At 34.2% G+C, this 24243-nt stretch overlaps 2 protein-coding genes across 8 annotated transcripts in view; one reads left to right on the forward strand and one right to left on the reverse strand.

Annotated features, from left to right (window-relative positions):
• On the forward strand, nt 1-23449 carry LOC106174132 (BAI1-associated protein 3). 7 transcript variants are annotated; one of them, XM_087016429.1, is made up of 26 exons: nt 2-554; nt 7870-7935; nt 10588-10654; nt 11187-11403; nt 12130-12246; nt 12492-12573; nt 12802-12912; nt 13394-13569; nt 13828-13969; nt 14314-14435; nt 14643-14730; nt 14891-15094; nt 15288-15448; nt 15700-15826; nt 16036-16104; nt 16384-16458; nt 17106-17210; nt 17496-17644; nt 18109-18271; nt 18540-18683; nt 19048-19080; nt 19295-19450; nt 19686-19776; nt 20095-20257; nt 20506-20719; nt 20991-23449. In XM_087016429.1, exons 1-26 carry the CDS (start codon nt 495-497, stop codon nt 21177-21179), a joined length of 3291 nt encoding a protein of 1096 aa, XP_086872555.1. In that variant the 5' UTR covers nt 2-494; the 3' UTR covers nt 21180-23449. The 7 variants fall into 7 exon arrangements, with proteins under 7 accessions (XP_086872566.1, XP_086872555.1, XP_086872559.1 ...); XM_087016433.1 differs by lacking the exon at nt 2-554 and adding an exon at nt 2158-2199; XM_087016430.1 differs by lacking the exon at nt 2-554 and adding an exon at nt 2591-2632.
• The window catches only part of LOC106177086 (cytochrome P450 4A25-like), a 12152-nt gene continuing 8414 nt past the window's right edge, over nt 20506-24243 (reverse strand). Inside the window, exon 12 of the mRNA XM_013559762.2 lies at nt 20506-24159. Coding sequence (XP_013415216.2) covers nt 24054-24159 — 106 coding nt within the window. The 3' untranslated portion in view covers nt 20506-24053. The remainder of the gene's footprint in view (nt 24160-24243) is intronic.

Raw genomic sequence — 24243 nt, forward strand, 5'->3', positions numbered from 1 at the left:
TTGTTTTGTGTCCCGGGCGTCCACCAAACTTACTGGTATGGCCACATAATCGATCCAGGATCAACACAGTCAATTAACGAACAAAAAGGGGTTGTATCGGTCCATACACAATTTTAAGCAAGAAGTTGAGATGCAAAACGTTATGTGGGAGCACTGAAAAGTTAGCCTTTTAAATTACGTGCATAACGTGATTTCAACTAGTGGCGCAGAAGGCTCGCACGGAACGAGGATCTAAAAATGCGGCAGTGTAAACACCACTTTTAACTTCTCCGTCTCAAACACCCCATGCGGCAAAGAAGGATGTTCTCCTTGTTCACACGGCACAGTAAGGAAGGATGGGTTCGTTTGCCAAAATGACCCACACGATCTAGGTGCACGTAATTCAGGAAGATGGAGTAAGCTGGTGAAACGAGTGATACTGTCATTTATACTAAAGGCGCCCACATTCATAGATAAGAGAACTACTGGATTTTTTTTTCACTGCGACAGACAGCATGCAATCCTTTGGAGAAATATCGAAAAGGCCCACAAACCCATGGCATCAGTTTAAACATGTAAGTATTCAAACTGCTTTTTTTTCCATTTAAACTAAACACTTTTAATCGCAGAAAGCATGCTGCATTCAACATTATAATTAACGGTGGATTTTCCAGTAATCCAGCCATGCACAGGGTCTTGTTTTACATAAGTTATTCAGACATTCAATCGGTCGAAATTGTTAGAATAAGATTTTATTTTACTTTGACTTAGATATCCTTATAAAGCGAAATGCTACGTCTGTTCAGTACAGGAAAGACATGTCTAGAATGGTTTAGACCAATACTACTGCAGAATTATCCTGCAATGAATTTGAATTTGGTTAAAAACGGCAGACCAAATTTGTTGTATAATTATTTTTGTGAAATCAGCCAAAAGTGATCGGGTTTGTTGATGAACTGGGTTTTCATCAAGTATGTTTATCTTAATAAATGTTAAATACTACTTACTTAAACAAAACCAAACAAAACAAAACAACAACATTGTGGAGTTGAGCATTGTTGATCTGGTAGAAATGAATCACTTATCAAAAGTACTTAAGGAAATGTTACCTGCGAGTGTGAGAGAGTAGGGTTGGAGATTTTATATATATTTGTGACTTCTGTTTATTTTTTATGACTTCTGTATATTTTTATGACATGTATATTTATAAAGTAACTTAAAGGTTATAACTGCATTAGAAATTATCCTCAAGTCATATACTGCAAAGCTGATTTCAACATTTTCTTTTGAAATGTACAGAAAGACATGAAAGCCTAAGTATTTACTAAGTGACTGGGTAATCATTTAGAACTATGTTAATTAGAAATATTAGGTATAAACATCAAATCTAAGTGCAGGGACCAACTGAGCATAGATTCATAAGTAGCAGAAAAAAATTTAAGGAAAATAAGATTAGGCAGAAAAACCCCGGATGTGATTCGGTTTTGCTTTGCTGTCTGTGGCCAAAAAAGCCAATCAATTTTGCCTGTAATTTGAAATTAAAACATTCAGATATTTCAGATGGGAATGTAAACGTGGTTTACATGTTTGCCAAGTTGTGATTTTAGTTTAATAAAGATTGAATGAACATTTTAGACACAAAGTAGTTGATTTCACTGATAACTATATAAATTAAGACAAAGATATTAGTAAAGAAGGAGTTGAGACCTACTACATGTAAACTTAGCTCCTTTCAGGTAATCACACTCATGAAATGTACTTTCAAAACATGACAAAAAATACATTAAAGATTAGCTATATTTTACACATTATCATATTATTAAAAGCTTTGTAATATTTATGAGATTTATGATGCTTGCCATATTAATGCTTAGAGTGGTTTGTATTTGTGGTGTGTATTTACAGGGGATGATGTTGGTGGTAAATTCATGAAAAGCTGCATGAGAAAAATTTCTAATAAAGTGCCAAATGAGCATTTCATAAAAACAGCAACAGATGCCAAGATTTGTGTTATAAGACGGCTAATTCAAAGATAAGACACTGTGTACACAATAGGTACAAACTCTTCATGTCCATAAGTAAACATCTGCTGACACGGTGATAGCCCAATGTAAATGTTAGATTTCAGAGACAACTGCTGAGGTTTTGCACTTTATCTCGGTTTATTTTGACGCCAAACCCCTGTCACATGAGATGGAATCAGCAGCATCATTTCAACAGGTACACTAAGTTTGTTGTTTATCGAAACTGGAATGAAAAAGGACTGTGTTTGACTTGCTCAGGGCATGTCTTTTTGTTTACCCGAGTTAGGAGCTTTTCTCAGTGATGGGTAAAAGAGCAAATTTTTCTCTGCTCATTTTAAACATGCACAGTGTAATGTTTTGAGACTTCTTTTATTCAATATTTATTATAATAAACAAAAAATATACACTATAATCATATTTTGGGACAAGGCATGTAAACTAGCAAAAGAGCACAGAATGGCGTCACCATGTTGCGGCTCTATTTCCCAACAGGTGGGTCTAAGGTGGTCTAAGCAGTTTATGCATCTAAAGCTGAAGATAACAATCTTTTCATTTAAGGCCTTTGAAAGAACCACTTATGTTTCAAGAATACATCATGCAGTATGCCATTTAAAGTGTGTGATGAAAAGGTAATGTTAATTGATCATGCAAGGAGAAATAACATACTAACACCTTCATTCACCTTTGTTATACATTAATTGTTATTCTGAGACCGCATTCACAACGATTTGAGCCAGGGTTTACAAATCCTGAGACTAAATATGGCAGACGTACATGAAAGGAAAACCGCCTAATCTTTTAATAGTCTCTCCGCCTCTCACACGCCTCCCCACACGTCGTCCCTGCGGGGTACAGTCACTAAATCTCGGCTCCGTTCGCCATGTGGAAGCTACCTGAGAAAAAGAAATGAATGGCTATTAGAGCAGCTATGAATCGGGATCAAAATCATGAAAACACCCCCCTTCCAGTTCGATCAGGCGTAGGGAACAATTAAGGCAAACATCAGCATCAGAACGAACTGCGCACTCTGACGAGACTGCATATGCAAAAATTCTGCCCTCCTCCTCCTCCGTCTACTGGGGCTGGGTATCTCCGTGAATATCTCTGGTGACATTATCTCCATAGATAGCCGATTCATTGCTGCTCTACGGGCCAATTCATTTCTTTTTCGTCTCTGTTTTGAGAGATAATAGAACAGAAGAGCTTAAGCTTTTTTTCCTTCGGTCGCCTCCAGCCGCCATGCTTTCTTCACCTCGAGTTTAATTGATGAGCATGCGCACTTAATATTTCTCAGGTAGCTTCCGCATGGCAAACGGAGCCGAGATTTAATGACTGTACCCCGCAGGGACGACGTGTGGGGAGGCGTGTGAGAGGCGGAGAGACTATTAAAAGATTAGGCGGTTTTCCTTTCATGTACGTCCGCCATATTTAGTCTCAGGATTTGTAAAACCTGGCTCAAATCGTTGTGAATGCGGTCTGACATGCAAGATGATCTTGTGGGTTGTTTAGAACTGCAGTTTAAACCACAAGTACCCTGATATTCAGAGGACACAGTCACACTGGGAATTCACCTCTCTGTTATCAGAGTGCCTCTGCCAATATCCAGTGTCCTCTCAAACTCAGGGTGGCCACAAGTGCAGTATATGTAAATCTTATTATTATTATTATTATTATTATTTTGTAACAAACAATTGATGCAGATGCCTTTGATGGTCACTTGCATTGGTCACAGTTAAATAATGAAAAAAATAGTTCTGTTAGGCTAATGCCGTTACAAATATATTTTCAATAATAATGCAATATAATTTTTTTCACCATCGGAAGTGCTTTAGGGACCGTTCACATGAAAAATCTATTTTCTAAAAATATATTGGTGGTATCTTGTGATCACGGTCTGTGCCCTTGACGAATGCGCAGTAGGAAGTTAGAAAGTAAATGGTGGTCGCAGTTGCTTTGAAAAATGTGTTGGTCAATTTTGTGCAACAACAAGCACTATCACTAGCCATATTACGCGTCTGTATGCTTGAGTCGTCACAACTAAACTGATGAACTCCGCAGCCGAGAATTAATTACAGCTTTAGAAGTAACTGGCTCGTGCTGCCAGTAATTACGCTGTGGGGTATTCAGGGCACAGACCGTGATCACAAGATACCGCCAACAGATTTTTAGATTTTTAGAAAATAGATTTTTCATGTGAACGGTCCCTTAGACAGATAGGTCAGGAGATTATTCAACATACATGTAGATATGAAAATTAATGTGTTTTTTTGACAACATAATTTGATATTGTGGTTGAACTTTGTAAGATGATATAGCTAGTAAATCAAGAAAGATTTGTTATAATCTGTATAATGGGAGGTGTGAATTGTTGTAAAAGATGGGTAAGTACTGGTCAATTTTGTTCTACAAATTCATGTTGTTAAAATCAAGACTTAGACTTGGACACTTATTCCAGTCCAACAAAGATTCGTGGTAGGCAATGATCAGATTAATTTCAGCTTACGTGCACACAGACAAAAACAATATTTTATTCCATAAAATTTGTGAAAGATGAAGTATAATATAGTATAATAGTATAATTTCCCTGACAGGATGAGTTATATGGAGTCTACTGAACAGTATATATGCACTGTATCAGCACTGTCTGACCAATCTCAACCTCAGTCTGAAATATCTTAGGGCGTATTCAGATTCGCATGTCGTGTTAGCTGGGATGGTCCAACTCCTGTGGGATTCTCACTAAGTCCAACAAAGATTCGTGGCCATTCAGAATGAGAAGAGCTGAGTGCTACCTGGTCCACGGCCTAAATATGGCAGACCTAATGAAAGGAAGACCGCTTAATCCTGTAACGGTCTATCTGCCTCTTTCACGCCTCCCCACATGTCATCCCTGCAGGGGCACAGTAATTAAATCTCGTCTCAATGCGACCGGACGAGGGACAACACCTAGGGAGGCCTGCTAGAGGCGCAGAGACCATTACAAGATTAAGCAGTCTTCCTTTCATGAAGGTCCGCCATATTTGGGCTGTGGACCAGCTAGCACTCGACTCTTCTCATTCTGAATGGCCCCTTAGTGTCCATTGTCCAATTTGTTTTTTTAATTTATCAAAAAATGACACCAAAGTACTATGTCCATCAAATAATATTGGGCCACTGTGTATTTTCAAATGTTACAGGTATCAATGCAACTTATATAGTGAACGTGGCCGAGTTATATATTGGTAATAGCAATTTTATTGGAATTTGATTTATTTAAAGACAACTTGAAATCAACTTGACATTTGGCGAAATTAGATTTTACAAAGTTTCTCCATGTGTAAAAAAAATTTTTGAAAAAAAAATGTTTGAGTCAATCAATGGATATTTGTAAAAAGCTCAGAATAATAAATTTTGCAAGGATGGGAAAATAGATTTTAGGAGAGAAAAACATGATTTTTGCATGTCATTCTCAAAATACTCTTCTGGTTCTTAAAACAGTTTGACAATGGAGAAAAATCAAGATGCTGATGAAATGCAGATGGAATGCCCCTTCAAATGCTTTAATATCAACACAGTGTGTACAATTCTTTTGAAACCTCCTCTTTATTTGCTTTGAACTACAGGTATGTGGTCGAGAAGTAAACATCACGTAGACATGATTGGGCAGAATTTTCATCAGCAGCTTTATTATTATTATCATAACACTGATAAAGAAAGGGGATGCAGCTGGACTCCTTTCCAATTTCCAAATTCCCAATGTGCTGGCTTTTTTTCCCTATTTTTCTGTTCTTTTGGCATCAGTTATTTCCTTATGGAGTTATCAGCACCACCGTTCTGTTAGTTATTTAATCTCCGGAAACAGAGGCTGTCCTTGCTTGCAGTGATTTTTTTTGCATTGTTAATTCCAGTGTACATAACCAATCTGACCCACCCCATCCCAAGGAAGAGTCCAAAGTTAAATTTGCATGTGCTTAAATTTATCAAGTTTGTAATGTAGTTACATGTGATACCCAGTACATAAATGCCGAGTGATTGTGAACTCACTAGTATAGAGGGTATAGATTTACATAAGGAAAAGCAACAGACTGCCTTTTAGCAGTGAACATAGCATAAACATGTCAGTTAGGAGGAAAAGAACTCTATGGGGGTCAATGAAATACAAGTTCAGTAGAAGTTTTCATGGAAGAAGCACAGAGAAAGACAAGGTAAATACTTGTTTGGCTAATTCTGACAGGGGGATTTTCACGTATTTTGTTATATGTGGGGTCATGCTCACCCCCCATTCCCTCCGTTACATCATTTTCAACCATGAAACTTTTTCCCTTATATATCCTTACGAATTAACTTGAAGAAAGTTGATATGATGTGCTGATTAATGCTTATTTTAAAGTTTAAAACTTCTTTTGTATGATAATATGTTCTTTTGATAAGGAATTCACTAAAGAGAAAAGCTGTCACTCATGCACAAAAAATACTTTGGAGTGTACCTCTCTCTTTATATATATGTTTTATTGAGGTTTTTCATAAGGAGTAACAGCAAGACAAAAAATTTATAAAAGATTCAGATTAACACATGTATCATGTGGGTGGGGAGGGGGCACTATCTGTTGAGTATTGTATGGTTTTCTGGATTTATAGCTGATTTTCATGAGCTTTGCTAAAATGATTTTTCATCATTTATTTATGCAGTGAAGCCAGGGTTGACTAGAGCTAGCATGGAGGTTATAGGGGGCATTATAACTATGCCATGGGTAACTTTGCCAACAGTGCCAACAGTGACTGCTAGCTGTATGGCAATGTTTACCACACACATATATAAAGGCTTTCTTCATTTACATGTATGTTGGGTTGTTAAGTTCAAAATTGACATGTCCACTGATATATATTCATTCCAAAGTGAAATTTCTGCAATATTTTCATTATTAAAAAAATAATAATAATACTGATAATAATGGGGGTTAAACTGCAAAACCTACAGTAACAAGTTTGATTCTTTGGGAGAAGAAAGACAAACATAGTAACAACAGAATAAAATACATTTATATTTTAATTGCATATTTTTTATTAACTTACAGTATTGGTGTTGGGAGGTGGGGTGAACACAGAATGGCCTCCTATGAATAGCATGAACTTATTTAGGTCACCACTATGTCACAGGAAATATAGGCCCTAGAGAAATGAATCATTTTGCTATTCCAGAATATTTATTTTGGTGTCAGATAACCATGTCTCAAGAACTAGTCCTGGAGTAGGTAGACTGAATAGAATCTGAATATTGCATTTTAATCACTCTATTTTTTGACAGACCTCATTAACATCATAAAACACATTAACATAAGACTTAATGTCAGACTGCCCAAATATTTATATGTACCAGGCAGTGGATAATGAATTATCGAGAGTTGTTTATAATTAACTTAATGTTCTCTACTAGTCTTGCCATTTCTGAGATTTATTACATACTGTTTCATACACAATGAAAAAATTTCAAATAAAAAAGATTAGATTGAAAAAAGGCACTTGAGGGGGGTTGAGCAATGAAGAAACAAAACCAGTCCACATACTATGAATTAAGTTTACAGCCGAGTTTAAGACAGCATATAAGGAATTTATCATTGCTCAATTTTAATTTAAACTGGAAAAGAGTTATTATAAGCAATCACTACATAAATTCAAGATAGCAAGGGCTAAACTTGAAATACTTTCATCATTTATTATTTCTGATTGAATAAAGTCTTAAAGTAAATAATGTGTTTATACTGGCCCGGTAATTTGACAAGCCCAGTAGGCGCCTAGTAAGGTGAAGGAGATTCAAATAAATAACGCTGATAATATCAACTTTTTACTTGAGGCTTGTGCACTGAATCATGTTATATTTTTCGTCTAGGCTTTAAAAGTTCCCTCAAGTCATGGCAGCAGCTTAGACAGCATGGAAGAACATGGAAAGAGAAAGGTAATGTTTACATCTTTTATAAATCATTTCACTTTTTTTTTCATCTGCAAAAAGCCTTGTCTGGATACACCCTACTTCCTAAATTCCAGACTCATGTATACTATCACATCACTAATGTCCATAATTTAATTTAAAGTACATGCCTTTGTCAGCTTATGAGTAATTAAGTAAAACATTAGACTTGCAGCAATTTATAGGAAGACCTGCCCTGCATTAGATATATTGACTAATACATGTATGTATAGAATATCAGGCTTGATTTAGAGCAGTGACGATAATAGAAACAAATGTGCACCATTACAGAAATGTGACGAAAGCACAGAAGTACTTGTCTTGAATCCAATTGCTTGCATGACACATAGAGCGGCCTGCCTGCTCCCATTAAATACTTGAGTGTAACCTATAACTACCAGAACTATACTTGAGTGTTGCCCATTTCTTGAGATTTTATTTGATTTCTCAAGTGAGAAGAAGAGAAATATTGCTTGTTGCCAGGCCTTAGTTAATATGTGAGTATTTATTTTGCGATAAGCTAAGATGGTTTATGCATGTATGGATTATATATATATATATATATATATATATATATATATATATATATATATATATATTGTTCTCTTGTTATGTGCAGGTCTAAGGTATGCGTGCAGACTTTCGAAATATTTAATAGTGCTTGTGCCATTTAAAATTTTTTTAATGAATCTGTTAAACATTTAGAAAAAAATATTTGGGGGTTTCTGCAGAATAAACCTTAGGAATTCAGTTAAAAAATCGTGAATTTTGGTTTTTGGTAGATTATGTTTTGGTCATTTTTATAAGTGCCACATACACTAGTACTTTCTGGTTTTAAAGAACTCTTAGATTCCATGTGTATTGCATAACATACGGCAATGTCATACAAAAAATTATTGTATAGTCATTAAGAAATATCTTGAGTACTGTCAATATTTGTCTATTTGCAAAACTGCGAATGAACAGATAAATGAACAGATAAACATCTTTCAAGGTATTGCAGGAAGTGATGGGCAAATGAAACCTTACCAACTGGTGTTTTTTAATGTGCAATGTGCAAGTTTCACACAACAACAATAAAATTCTTAGAATGAATCACTGCACATGTAAATAAATTAACCCACATAGATGCCATAGAAGAAGTATAACTGATAGCTTTAAGTGAAATGGCTTTTTGCAGATTTGATTTCAGTTTTACTGCTGTATATTGTATCTCTTTATGAGTTTATATTCAAGAAAAATTCACTGAATGATAAATGGACAGTCTGTTGGTCAGGTAAATGGTCATCTGCTGGTCAGTGTGATCAGGAGACTTTCACTGAGCTTTTATCATTATGTAAGAACTACAGATGGAATTTCAGGTATGTGAAGTTTGTAAAGAGTGAAAGTAATTTTACTGGCTGGAAAATCTTTTGATCCATATTTCATTAACTCCCCACCCCCTTTCAAAAAAAGGAAAAAACAAATTGCAATGCCAATTTGAAAGGTATCAGAATTGATTCTAAAGTTAAATGAAAGACCAAAATCACCAATAAATATGCCTAAGAGCATCTAGTGTGAAAATGGCACATTTTACATTCAGTAAAAAAGTTCATACTGGGTGCTACATTAATCTGAGAAAGACAATAATGTTAAAGGAAAGCATGTATTTCAAATTCTTAGAAAAAAGTTTTAAACTACTTCCTTATTGGAATCTCTTTTGATTGGTCTCCTTATTTCATATACCTTCGTAATTCACTACTACCTGTATATCTGACACAAAAAAATTACCTGTACTATAGCTCGTAGAACATTAGGGTATTTTAAACTGTACAAAAATTCAAATCACTTCATAAGAAAATGATGAATGACTTTTTATAAAGAAAATTTGCTGTCAATTTTCAAAGTGAAAGAAATTACACTGGTGGAAAATCGTCTTTCCACGAAATTTTCAAGTTATTATTGTAGTCTCAAGCATATGAACTTACCACATTTCAATAGAAATCGGACAGATTATGAAAGTTTGTGACATCCTGGTATTAGACAGTGGCAGAGAGATAATAGTTGGACCAAAAATCATACAACCTCCAGGCAGATAACCCATTTTTAAATCATCAGAAGAAAGACAACTTTTACACTCCTACCACACCTGAATTGCATCTATTTTTGGATGGCAGTTTGGTAATTATCTATTGTTGGAAACGTGAGGCGGAAAGAAACATCCACCATGGGACATGTAAATGCAGTAAACAAGTATTGTTAAGGGATGTGCGCAAGTGACCAGTGGTATTAAATAACTAGCTTCTGATCAGAAACAGTTAACTTGATCTTATATTATTTACTGAATGGCATTGGTTTTGAAATAAAAGGCCAAGGTTTCAGCTGTTGAAATCATAGGCAAGGAAGAATATGAGAAAATTGAACTGCCTGAAGACGACAACTCACAATGAGCACCTGGTGAGAAAATAGCTTTTTCATATTTTCGTTTGATTAAAAAAGTTTATGTGGGATGTTGCAATAGTCTGGGAGAGAGCAATGGACAGACGCCCAGCTATCCACCTGTTTACAGTGCATAGGGACAAGCCAGAAAAGCTGTTACCCACATCTTTTAGACATAAAATTCAGTTTTGAAAAGTTATTTCTTCTTTTTATTTCATACAGGCAACTGTGGCAAATGTTCATGTCGTGATAGTCGAGGCTACAAACTTGAAAATGGTTGATAAAAAAGGTAAGCCTACAAGAAAGAGAGAGAGAGAGAAAGAGAGGTATTTGATCTGTAGTGATACTGTATAATATATATGGCAAGATAAGCAATTCTAATTAAAAGTGATTGAGAAGATATCAGGTGCATTACTCTCATCTCATGAGGTCTCATGGCCCAATATATTGGAATTAAATATCATTGTGTACTTTTTAATCAAGTTAATATGTGACAGCCTTGCTTATCAGTCTTTGTGATTGGTTGCTTTCCACCACAGTCTTGAGAGAAATATGTTAATATACGCAATTTTAACAAAAATCATCATAATAGTAAATTCTTTAGCGTTTTAATTAAGTATTTTTTAATAGTGAGGCCCAAGGTAAAGGAGGGTTGAGATGATCAAGAAATACTATTAAATGACAATCATTACAAGTAAATAGATAGGTACTTAGAAGAATAGATAGAGAGGAATAAATTAAAATTGGTAGCCAATTTAATCAGAAAGTATAGACAGGTGAATGAAATAAATTTTGACACCTGATTTTATTTTCTGTTCCAGGAAGCAATGACCCCTACTGCGTTCTAGGTCTAGTCCAACAGGGGTCCTCTAATCTTGATATAGATAAAGAACAGTGGGCACAGGGGTCCCCAAAGAATTCCCCACTTCCTTCTCGTAAACTAAAACAAAGGCAGCCCTCTTTGGAATGCAGTGATGCCTACAAGACGCAAACTATCAAGGGCACCTTGTCACCCAGGTGGAATGAGGAATTCATACTGTAAGTTGGAAAAATTCAATAAAAAAAAAAAAAAAGAGAAAAAAAATGTCAAGGTGTGTGTGCAAAATTGGGCTTGTTTTGAACTTTGGGATTTTATGAAAATTGAAGCCTTCTCACTAACAAATTGCTGATTTGCTGCTTTAAAAGATCCTCATTAACTTCATCTTCAATCAAAAATGAACCCCTTCCCCAGTTGAAAATATATTTAACACTCATATAGACATGTACAAAACACTTTTCAAGATGTGCTTTTCGATACTCTGAAACAAATTTTTGGGCTTATATTAAGTTACAAGGTTACCATGGACCCTAGATGTCATTCTTTTATTGCCCTACCTCAAACTGTGGTCACCATTGTGTGCGTGCGTTGTTGTGGTTAGCATTTTTCATCAGTGTTGAGGTCAACCATAATTACATGGATACCTCACCTAGCACCTAGAAACATAGTTATCCCTCTATTTACCAATAATCATTCTTTATGGAATTACAAACCTATTAATTAAACTGTTTTCAAGGTCAAATACCAGTTATACCATGAAACGTCAAAGTAACCCAGTTGACCTTGAGAGTACTTTGAAGGACAATATTTTTCTGGACAGTAGTAAATAGCAGCTTATTTATCAAGTAGAGTGGGTGTTTAAATTTCATTTCACTTCAATAACACTATCACAAATATGCTGAAAATGGTGTATGTATCAAAAGCAATAAAGAATAATTTAATTTCAGCCCAGTTCATAATTTGCCCAAAGAAGAACTTCATGTATATCTTTGGAATCATGATGGAGGTTGTCGCTGCTGCTCAAGTGAAGCACCGTGTCATAAAAAACCTTCAGGATTCAAAAAGTGAGCATCTACTTTTTAGTTTTAATCTTTCAAATAACCATTGTAAGACGATAATTTAAGGCAACATTTTATTTCATAAATTAACATTAAAGAAATATTTAGAATTTCAAGTGTGTGATTTTGCTTTTTTTTTCTTTTGTTTGTTTTTTGATTCACATTTTAAAACTTGGGAATCAAGCTGCCCAGATTTTGTAATATTGAGAAATAAGATTTGTATTATTATAAAATCATGTTTTCTTTTTTAGTTTCTTGAAGGCTATCAAGCACAATCTTGAAAACAGCCATCACTTTGATGATCTCATGGGTATGGTGGCAGTGCCACTCAAGGTATTTTATTTATTTTTTGAATTTGAAAAAAAAATTATGACTGGATTTGAATTTTTTTACAGCATATTACTATATAATAATTTCAGAATGAGCATCTGATACCATGGCATTACCTATATTTATAGAATGTATATTATCTATAAAGAAAAAAATTGCTGATGATATTAAAATGAGAATCTTGTAAAACTATTTCATTGAGAATTATCTTAAAATTGGCAACTGTTTCAGGATTTGAGCACAACTCCCATTGATAGGTGGTTTGACATGAAGAAGCATGGAAATTCACAGAATAACCAGCATGGCCGCCTTCGACTGCAGCTTAACCTTATTCCCACACAGGTAGCATCCTGGAACAACATAGCACACCTCATCAATTATCAGCCAGATTTAGGACAAAAATCTCGAGTCATGTTTTGAATCAATAAAGTTATCAAGTAGGAAGGGGGCCATATACAGCATATCAAGTCCACTTATCTTGCTTTATTGTATAGACATGAATGACTTGGGTATCTCTGAAGGTGCTCTGTTAAGATCAGGAAGTAAACCAGGTTTATTTATCTGAAGAGCTATGCGCATAATATACATTAAACAGGTCTGTAATGTTGTAGGCCTCTAAATATAGTGAAAAAATGTGAGTGATAAATATCATCATAGCCCTCACATTTCTATTTTATTACACTGTTGTTGGATTTTGTTTGTTTGTTTGTTTGTTTACTCTGAACTCTCCTTTTGGTTTAATGGTGAGATTTACAAAGCTTGATACATAAGTGACCAACACAAAATTTTATAAGATAAGACTTATTTTAGTGTATTTTTTCAGAGAGAAGATGACCAGTGCTCTTTAGAAGACTATTATGAGGTAGTGGAAAAAATGTACAATCATGCAGCTGAGTACAAGAATGAAGAAGACATAGTAGAACTCTCAGCAGCAACCAAGAAAATTTTAGAGAAGTTTGCAGATAGGAATAATATCTCTCGAATGACACAATGCCTAATGTAAGTCAGTTGTTTTATAGACAATATTTATTTCATTGTTTTTCAATTTGTTCGTGTTTCTTTTTTTTGTCTATGATTGAAAACATCTCCATCTAACAGTCTTCTTGTCAACATATTTATATGTTGGAAAATGGTGCCCAAAGTGATATTTAAACAAAATAATTAAAAACCTTTCACAATGTCCCACAACAGTAATATTCTTTGGCACTTGACATGTTTAAATGTTTCATTATCGATAATAACTTCTTTTGATTGTAGAGAATTGGTATTATTTCTTGAGTGGACAGCATCCAGTGAAAAGCCCAGTTTTACTGACCGCCAAATTTCTGGTGCCATGATCTCAATGGAACAAGCCTTGATTCAGCTTAGACCGCTGGGAGCAGTTTGTACAGAGACAGAGGTATGGATTGATGAGAAATATTTTTGATTAAAATCTTAAGACGTTAAAACAGCCACTGTTCCAAAACACCTGTGTTGTTGTGAGCAATCACATCTTTTAACATTCTGTGGCTGATGACATGCAAATTTAAGAAGGTTTTAAAATACTCTTATGGCATCTCAGCATGTAACTTTAGGATATGGTAAGATATGCATACATTTCTTAGATGTCTATTTTTTTCCCACAAATTTGAAAATAATATACAGAAATTGGTCTATATGTACTTAATATTTATTGTAATATTACACGAGTTCTGATACCATATTAGACAAAATAATTATAACTGCATCTGTAAATCTTTTCAGTTGTCTATGTTTTTGAGAGCTTGCCAGTCCTACACACAGCATTATCTTTACTCCCTGGCACAATTGCCACAAGTGTTTCCTCCAGACACTGCGCACTTTGAACAACTGGCAGCCCAGCTCAGGTAAGACAGCTAAAAATGCAAAATCTCAAAGACTCATCTTAAAAGACTTCACTATTATTTCATCTTGATGTGATAATTATATTTTTATCACAACTTTTTTATGTATCAAGATCAGAATAATCTATAATATGTTTTACATCATGTAAAGTTCAAATAAAAAAATAAAAGAAAGTGTTGTAAAATGATATGTATTGTTTGCCTTTTCAGTTTAATACTGAGACTCATCCATTTAAAAATTGACAGCAGTGGATCTGCCTTTGCACCACTGAAAGATCGTATCCATGCACAAATACAGGTTGGTGAGCAGACATTGCAATATTTCTTTTACAAAATTGGTAATAATATTTTTTTTACTTTCTTTGTGATTATAAATCTTAAATGGATAAAATACAATAACTTATCTACAGATCAATGATTGTGAAGTTCTGTAACTTGAACCTGACTTCATATTTTAGTCTGATGTCAATACTTGGATCGAGGCGAAAGCAGATGAAATCAGGTCTGATCAGATTGATAGTGTAATACCAGAGACAGCAGGTCTGGTTGAACTCATAGATGAGGCTTGCATCTTGTCAACTCCTACAACAGCTCACAAAGAGTTTTTTCTCAGTATGGGCATTGACTATTTCAAGCATGTGTCCCTGGCAATGGATAGAATCGTAAGTTTGTGTGTCTGCTGATTTTTTTCGTAATCAACATTTGATTAAAATTTATTTTCAGTTCAAAGTGATTTGATAAGATTTTATGTCTTTCTTAGAATTATTTAAAACTTTTACAAAAAAAAAAAAATTACTTAAATTTACTCAATGAATATTGGAAACATGTTTCTAATGAAATTCATTTTCTCTTCAGTTTTCCTGTAAGGCACAAGCATTGATGCTACAGATGAATAAGTATTTATTTCGATACCAAAAGTTTGCAGACAATGTGAACAGGGCCAGCAAGATATCCCTCAAGTTGTACCTGCACCTGAAAAAACTACATGAGTCAGTGAAAAGCAACTGCAGTAGCAGGTAATGGCAAAAAAATTAACAGTTCTGTACAAATTCTTTCAGCTGTTCACTGAGACTTGGAAAAATATTTTTATTTTATTTTTCCTAGTTATAAGAACTAGTAATACTTCTTGAAAAAAATAAGTGAAGGTAAAAATTGTATGATATACTTCATGGACAGACATTCTCAGAGTTTGTGATGGTGTTTTTTTAATGTGCACAACATAATTATGCTAATCATTTTCCTCTTATTCAAACATTTCTCATTCCAGAGATCTTTTCAAGATGTCATTGAGGGACTATACTGAATGGTTCAAGGATGCTGTGATATTTTGGTTGCAGACATTTAAAATTGAGTGTGACAAAAGAATAGAAAAATCTCTGGAAATAGACAGAGATGTAAGTTAGGAATGGATTTGGTTGTAGTTTTATAATAACTCCTTTATGCAATTACAAAGCTCCTTTCTGTACGTTTTAAAATATTTTAAAGATAAAAAGGATGCATAATTATAACATTAAGAAACTCCTACCCATTTCAATTTATCATATACATGCCACTGAGATCATAATTGAAAAATACTAATTTCTAAATTTTTGTTATATTTCAGTTTGTCCCTGTTACATCTCTTGTGAAATATTCCAACTCTTCAGTGGATGTGCTCTCTTGTTTTGCAAAGGTAAACCAATATCACTTGTAGACATCAAATCATCTTCCATCAAAGAAGATACAGTTAATGTTTTTACTCTTAGCCAACCCAATGATTACACAGTTTGATTTTACTGCTTTAAAGGTGTCATAGGTGATTACTTCATTATTTTATCAAATTAATTTTATTTTGTCAAAGGTTACACAATAATCTCTCTATACACATTATGGCAAAAACACAGTGCTATGAGAAGAATTTCATGTAGTTCAGTCAGCGCAGACTTTAATGGTCCCGTTGTTTGCTTCTTAGATTACTGCAGAGTGGAACCAAATATGTTTTGGCGATGCAGATTCCTTTGTGATGGGAGTGACAAAGATCACAGATGTAAGTAACAGATACGTATGGGTGGTGTATTTGATATGCACAAGTGTGTGTGTGTGTGGGGGGGGGGGGGGGGGGCAGGAAGCATAGAGTGTATATCACATACACCTTGCTGAGTAGTAGTGTTTCTGACCTATATCTAGCAGATGGCAGGAACAAAGGGCCCTGATGTGATGTAACTCGCATTCATGCTTGAAGTCTGTGTATCCCAGATACCCTGCATCCTGTTCTTTTGTTCTTATCATCCACCATGGTAAATAAGTTGGCTTAGGTTACTAGTTGTTTTTGTTAGAAGTACTGTTAGAAAAAAACTTATGACACCAAAATATAATGCTGTCTTAAAAGGCAAAATAGCACAAAGGACCAATGTTTTATGTATTTAAGGTTGGTTTGTTTATGAGGTAGATGAAAAAGATCAGCATTTTATAACTTTCAAGAATAAAAAAAACACAATAAGGCTGATAACATGAAGAACAGCTTCCCACTGGAATAAAAACATTGTGTTGACAAGGAGCACAAAGGTCTGGGACATAAACATCATCATCCATTGTGTTCTTACATCACTTTGTCTCTATTTATCATTATGACTGTACAAAATAATCATAAAATTTACAGTTTAAAATCTATTCATGAACTGTTTTTTTATTTAGACAATTTGTGATGGAGCCAGAAGATATGCTGATAAAATAAGCTGCATATTAGAGAGAAATGGTTATTATGACAAAGACAGAGAGGCATTTGATATTACAGATCAGGTAATTAAAGCAAAAGCTTTCTGTCTCTTGTACAAAATTCGAAAATCAGTCATGCTTGTATAAATGACCACGATATTGTTTTAAAACTTTTTAAAACGTACAATAACATAAACTATGTAGTAACTCCATAGTTAGTCTCAGCAGTGGCCTGATGGTTGCCAGCTGGTCCTCTACATGTTCACTGAAGAGGATGGGATTCATAATAAATAAAGAGATAATTTTTTTACCTAGTTACATTTTATATCTCAATTTAACACATTTTGATTGTTTTGTTCTTTATTACAGCTTTGCATCACTCTCAATAACATAGAGCATGTAAGGCAGTACTTGAAGGAACTTCCTGCGTTACTGCGCTGGACAGAGGTTGTGGAGGCTGTCTCACTAAAACATGAGTCTGACTCTATTGGCAGAAAAACTGAGCGCACACTTCATCGGTATGTCCAACGGTATCTTATTTTTTAAATTATGATGTTTTACCAGGGGCGGATTTAGGCCGTCTTCTGGGTCTTCCGGAAGACGGTCAGATTTTTAAGTTTACATTGACGGGTATCTAATATTTTCTGTCAGAAGACGGTCAAAAATTGAGGACGAATTAACAAAGATAATTTGGAAGACTGTCAGAAAATATCTCTGGATCCGACCCTGGTTTTACAACATACAAATACACTAGCTTGAGCTTCAGACCCACAGTAGTCCAGTTTCTTTACTTTCAAATTTCCATGTATGTTATCTGATTAGCTTGGAGATTTGAAAATGAAAAAGCTGGAACACATCCACTTTGAAACTCTGGATATATATCACATAAAGGTAATATGACCAATGGTTCTCAACCAAGGAAAAATCTAAACTTTATGTATTTATTATCACTGACTTTACATATTTGTGATTTTGATTACAGGCTAAGGAAAACAGCAAGCAGTGACTTGCTGATGAAAAGTGACCAGTTATTACAGAAGATAGCCGAGCGAATGAGTTCAGATATCAGGCGCCATATTGCTGTATTCACAAATGTTCCCACTACAGAGACTGACAAGAAAGGGAAAGAAAAACCACATAGTGGTGTAAGTTGCACTAAGAGAAAAATAATGAAAGAAAATTTAAAAAAAATAAAGATATTGATTATGTAGAATCACAACTCTATAACCAAGCTTGCATCCTGGTAATTCATTCGAAACACTAGAAGCATAAAATATCCATGTATAAGTATCTTTCAGTGTCAAATTCAGTTTCCCCAAGATACCACTGTGGTAAACCTGTGATAGGTATCAATTCTATATAATTGTGCAAAACAATGCCATTTATGATTTTCTTTTGTTGTATCCTATCCAGCATGCTACAGACTCTCTCCTCCTGTACATCGACAGCAACTTACAGACTCTGTATGAACGCCTTTTGTCATCAGTGTACCCTCACATAATGGCGGCTATATGGAAGGTCATAGTGCGCTGCATTGATGAGGACTTGCTGAATGGGGTGAGATTTTATGACTTATTATCTATACATTGGGGGTGGAAATGAAGCTCCCTTTTTTGCCTCTGTTCCTAAAGTTTTTAGTTTAATAATTTATTTGACTGTTTTGGCTTTTTTTGTCTAGCATTTCAAGTGATATTGGTATCTCAGCAAAAATGTATAATAGTAATGACAATGCTATCAAAAATTGATAAATAATTTTTATAAATGAGTTTAGTACAATATAGCAAACTAAGTAACTGCAGTATTCATATATGAATTTGTATTTACAAACTGAAAAAAGTCTGAATGCTAATGTAAGGGTGGCATGTATATTTCTCTTAAACTTTATTTCAATTGATTAATTAATGTTTTTCTTTTATTTCAGCAACACCCAGATTATTATACCCAAATTCAAAAGGTCAGTATATATATATATATATATATATATATATATATATATATATATGATTAAAGTTATTTTATGAAAGTCTGGAAAAATTCCAGTCCATTGGCTTAAACAGAAAGTAGTTTCTCTTCAAGCATAAACATAATAATAATTTAACTTTTCACAATTCTCCTTTCAAAAACCCAATTAAATGGAATTCATACAAATGAACCATTTTATATTTCAGTATGTTGATATTCTTCACAGTTACTTCACCCAAAATGGAATGCAATATGTAGACATAGATGGTTGCTATGGTAACTTGAGAGATCGTCTGCAGCTGAACTCCTGCTCTACTGAGGAGATTATACTGCAGCACTTTCAATCTTTGGCAGATGATGTGGTGAGTTCTGCTGGACAGGACACATTTTTTTCATAAAATGGAAAAAGTAACAGGAGCACATATATTTTATCTTATCAACCCATGAGTTAATAATTTTAGAGTTAATTACCTATCAGAAATTTACTTAATTAATTTAAGAGTGATTTTCTTTAAATACAGTGAATTTAGGATTCAATTGCAATTTGAATTGCAATTTAGGAAGGCAACTAATTTATCCCAATTACTTTGGTATCAGAGCACTCCTGTCTTTGAATCTTATGGTCAAGTAGCCATGAAGGTGGGATATATGGAGGAGACACATGGGGTGGTCACACTGTTTGTCAAAGGTACAGAATTTTTCTCTTTAACCAAAAAAATTAAAATATCAATTTAGCAGATAAGGCTAATATTTAAAAGATTAAAATTGTATTTTAAAGCAAATATTTAAGGTAAATAATGTAAAGTGAAATGCTACATTTTTTTCTAAATGAAAAGGAACAATATTTTTTGAACAATTGATTGATAACTGTATGGATGCAATTAGATTACTGATACGTTAATGTGGCCTAAATGACGGCGTTCTGTTAAATGGACATCTGCTAAAAAGCAACTTGTGTTTCCAATGGAGTTGACACAGAAATTAAGTTGACATAATGTCTTTCCAGTAATAAGTTGCACAAACTTGCCTGGTTTGGACAGAAATGGACTAAGTGACCCCTATGTAGCTCTAGATCTCCAACCAAGAACATTGTTCCCAGAGGTGAAAACCCAGAAAACACGGGTAGTGATGGCTAATCTCAACCCAGTTTACAATGAAATATTTGTATTGTAAGTATTTAATTTTATCATGCCTTTTCAGTAAAAAAATATCGGAAAGATGGTTGTTATTAAGATGGAAATTTTTTCATGTGGTTTTCTCACTCTTAGTGAATAAAATAAATTTTACTTGCTATAGAGAAAGGAGTAACTTGGCATCTTCAAACAGGACCTATATGAAATCCAATAACATGGAAAATGGTTTTAAATTATTTATATATTATATTCTGAAATATCATTTTCCTGTACACATTTTTCAGTCATGGTATTCGTAAGGACATGATGTCAAAACCTGGAGCCTGCCTGCAGATGACCATAATGGATTTTGACTGCTTAGTGGCAGATGACTTTGCTGGAGAAGTCTTGGTCTCTTTATCCTCTATTAACCCCATGGCCTTCAATGAACATGTGGAGGACCAGCCAGTCATCATAAGGTCACTACTGAGACCAACTGGACATTGTCAGGAGCTTAAGGTAAATAATTTCATTTCAATTTTGCATATTATGCGTTGAAAAGATATTGTAAAAAACCAGAGACTTTTGTTATTCTTCATTAAATTGTATTCATGAATGTTATTTTCTAAACTGGTTTTATTTTAAAACCTCCCCCTTTGCCCTTTATGCTAAATACCATGAAAACCTAAAATATGATCCTAGTTCTAATAATAATAATAACTGCTTGTTTTTTGTATAAATTCAAAAATACTGAAAATGATACAGTATTTAATAAGAGTTAATCATTTAGGTGATGGAAGCAAGAGTTTCATGGGATGATGCTGCAAAGACTTTCTTAGCAGAAAGGCACAACGTGATTTACAATCAACCAGAGAGAACAGATCAGAAAGATGTCATGGTAACAGTCACAGGAAGTCCCAGTCTCAGCACACTCACAAGCAATCTTCTCAGTTTCTTTGGTGGAAGTTCCAAAAACTGATCCAGTTTGACAGAAGTTTCATGGAAAATATTTATAATTTGACTTTAGAATATTATAAGAGGCTGCATGATAGCACCAGTAGCTGTAATCAAATCAACCTCAATGAAAAAAATATTATTTGAGTACCAAAATTGCCAACTATATTTTAGAAATCTTTCTGAAGATTGCCTGAGGAGAAAAAACCTTTCTGGAGATAATTTCATTCACGTCAATTGGAATAAGTTTCTTACATTGGCAAATACAATCATGTGAGTGATCTTTTTTAAACTGAAGGGCAATTTTATCTTTAACCCAAAAATTAAATTAAAACTATTTGAAAGGTATACTTTCATTTGGCTGACAGGGCCCATAAAAAATCCCTGAGCTGCCTTTCTTCCAATATATATACAGAGATGAAGGTTTTACTCAATCAGTTTAGTAGCTCTAGCTTAGACTTAGTTGTGATATTGCCAATTAAACTGTTGTTTTGTTGAGAGTAAGTTGGAGAGTTTAAAATAACATTATTAGATGATATTATACAGTATTTTTTTAAAAATTATTGTAACCATCAAGCAGTAATGTAACCATTTGTACCCCGTTCACACAACAGTTATTTATTCAAATAAATAGCAAATTAGGTCCCGATTCGAATAATTGTAGTAGTCTGAACGCGTGAGGATTTTTTGTTAAGCGGATTTTCAAAATCCTGCTAGCGAGCTGGATTTTCTTAAGCGATTCGAATAACTTACCGGAATCGACACCTGTACAGATCTTACTGCGCATGTGTGCAGATAAGTGCGGGTATCTATGAACACTTGTTTATTACTTTAGCGATTGCACCAAATGTATTTGGAGGTCACCACTCACAACAACATGAGGAAACATAAACTTATTTTGCGATCTTATACTTCCCAAGAATGCTGGAATGTGTTTTGAGTTGCATTTGCCGTCACAAATTTTTGTTGGTATTTTGAGTTTTCCTGTGTGGCGCATGCGCGAGTGTTCAAAACAGGAAGTTAAACCTGAAAATTTCAACATGGGATTCGGTTTGGCTTCGCGTGTGTGAACGCAATACCGAATCGAATTCCTCACAAAAAATTTGAATTATAGTAATGCGCATTTTTGCAACTGTAGTGTGAATGGGGTATTGGTCACCTTTGTGATGCAAACAGTACTTCCCAGCAGACACATCAAGTTGGTACCAAGTGGTATAATGTGGTAGCAACGTGCTAGCCACGTGATCCAAACAAGATGTGTTACAATACTTACATGCTGGGTTCATAGTTGATTAGGTGCATGTTTTTTTAATCATGTAAATACTTTCTATTTCATTTTTAATGTGTTTTTCTGTTAAGAATCTGAGAAAATGTCAGCTTGAGACATTTTTTTATCTAAAAAAGTTTTTTATCTTTAATTGCAAATGATATCTGATACAGGTTTTCAGCTGCACAAATTAATTTTAGTATTTTATAATGATAATTTTACAATTTAAAGTATCTCAGCTTTTTAGAAATGCATCCAGACTTTTGCAGCAGTAAGACTTATACATTGGTGCCATTTCAGCATTTGAACAAATGTTTTCATTGCAGTATTAATATGTATTATTGTCCACTATACTTTGTAATGTATTTTTTAGTCTGTCTAAATGTTAGTTTTTGTTCCAAGTTATCTGAGGAAGTTAATTTTATAAGGAGTGTCACTGTTTTGTGTATACCTAGTTTCATTAAAAATGCACAGGCGAGACAAAAGTTTTTTTTGTCATCAGTTATGGTTTGTTTTTTCATATTGTACAAGTCAGGATATTTTGCACAAATTATGATATTCTAGGACTTGCTATCAATGTAAACAACTTATGTCATGTCTGTTTGTTACTCATAAAATGTTAAATAAATAGAAATGTGCAATGTATCTACCAAATTATACTTTTTTTTGACCCATGTGATGTTAATGATGTTAAGTTCAAAATGTTAAACAAGTTAAAAAGTAAATCACCAGACTTGTAAGTCTTCATTGGCCTCATTGCCTTATTTAAAGAAAATTGACTCACTGAAAGTGTCTCTTTTTATTACAGCCACGGAATAGTCACAATTAATTGAGTATTGTTGAGGGAATGGTGTCTAATGTTTGCACATAGGGTGCCATTGCTGAAAAAATCAAATGAAAGTCTGTGCTTTGTCAGTAAAATGTAAAAATCTTGCTAAATATATAACCACAATGAAGATACAGGAAGATTTTGTATTTTTGTGTATTTGGAAATAAATGTTCCATAAACGATGGAAGTTATGAGTGATGAGGTGTGTATTCAGTGATTAATACTTCAAAACATTTTAAATAATGTTAAACATTGTTTACTACATGGAGCCTTTTGGTCTTCTCTTCTCTATCTCACCATGTTCATTGTCTACTACATGAATCTTTTGTCTCACATTTCACATTCCCTTTTTTTTCTGTCATTTGTGGGGCATTTACACACAGGGCCCCATTTATTTCACACAGTACACATATTCTATCTAATTTTTCTGAAGTTCAATTTGTTTCAGAGTTAAACTTGTTAATGCTAAACCACCTTTCCCAATTCTTTGGGAAATTTACATGTTATTTACTTATCATTTATGTACCAAAACACAAATAGTTTCTTGCAACAAATATTGCTAACTGCCAGCCTGCTTCTGTTTAACACTCTTTTTCATCATTATGATTAGGAGTTTACACTGGTCAGGAAAGTAATAAATAGTATTCCTGTGTAGGTCAATATCTGTCTGTAAACATACATCCACCAGTCCGTACCTTTAATCCATCTTTTTTATGTAATATGTAGACGAGAACATACCATAGTCCTTGACGGATAGTACTTGATAAATCACAACAGTCATTCAGCACCAAAAAGAAGACTCACTATGTTTTCCTCTCTTTCACAAACAGTTTAATGCCATGCTTTGCTCTCAAGACAGCATCTGGTTGGTAAGTGTAGTCATGATCTGGGTCCAACTCCAAATGAAATCTAAGATATAGAAACAAAAATTGAAATTATATCTACTAACTATGTACCCTATTTAATCAGTAGAGCTCTTATTCTTATTCAAGA

This window comes from Lingula anatina, chromosome 1 (genome assembly GCF_051362555.1).
Source record: "Lingula anatina isolate TDL-2025a chromosome 1, LinAna3.0, whole genome shotgun sequence".
Classification (NCBI taxonomy): domain Eukaryota; kingdom Metazoa; phylum Brachiopoda; class Lingulata; order Lingulida; family Lingulidae; genus Lingula; species Lingula anatina.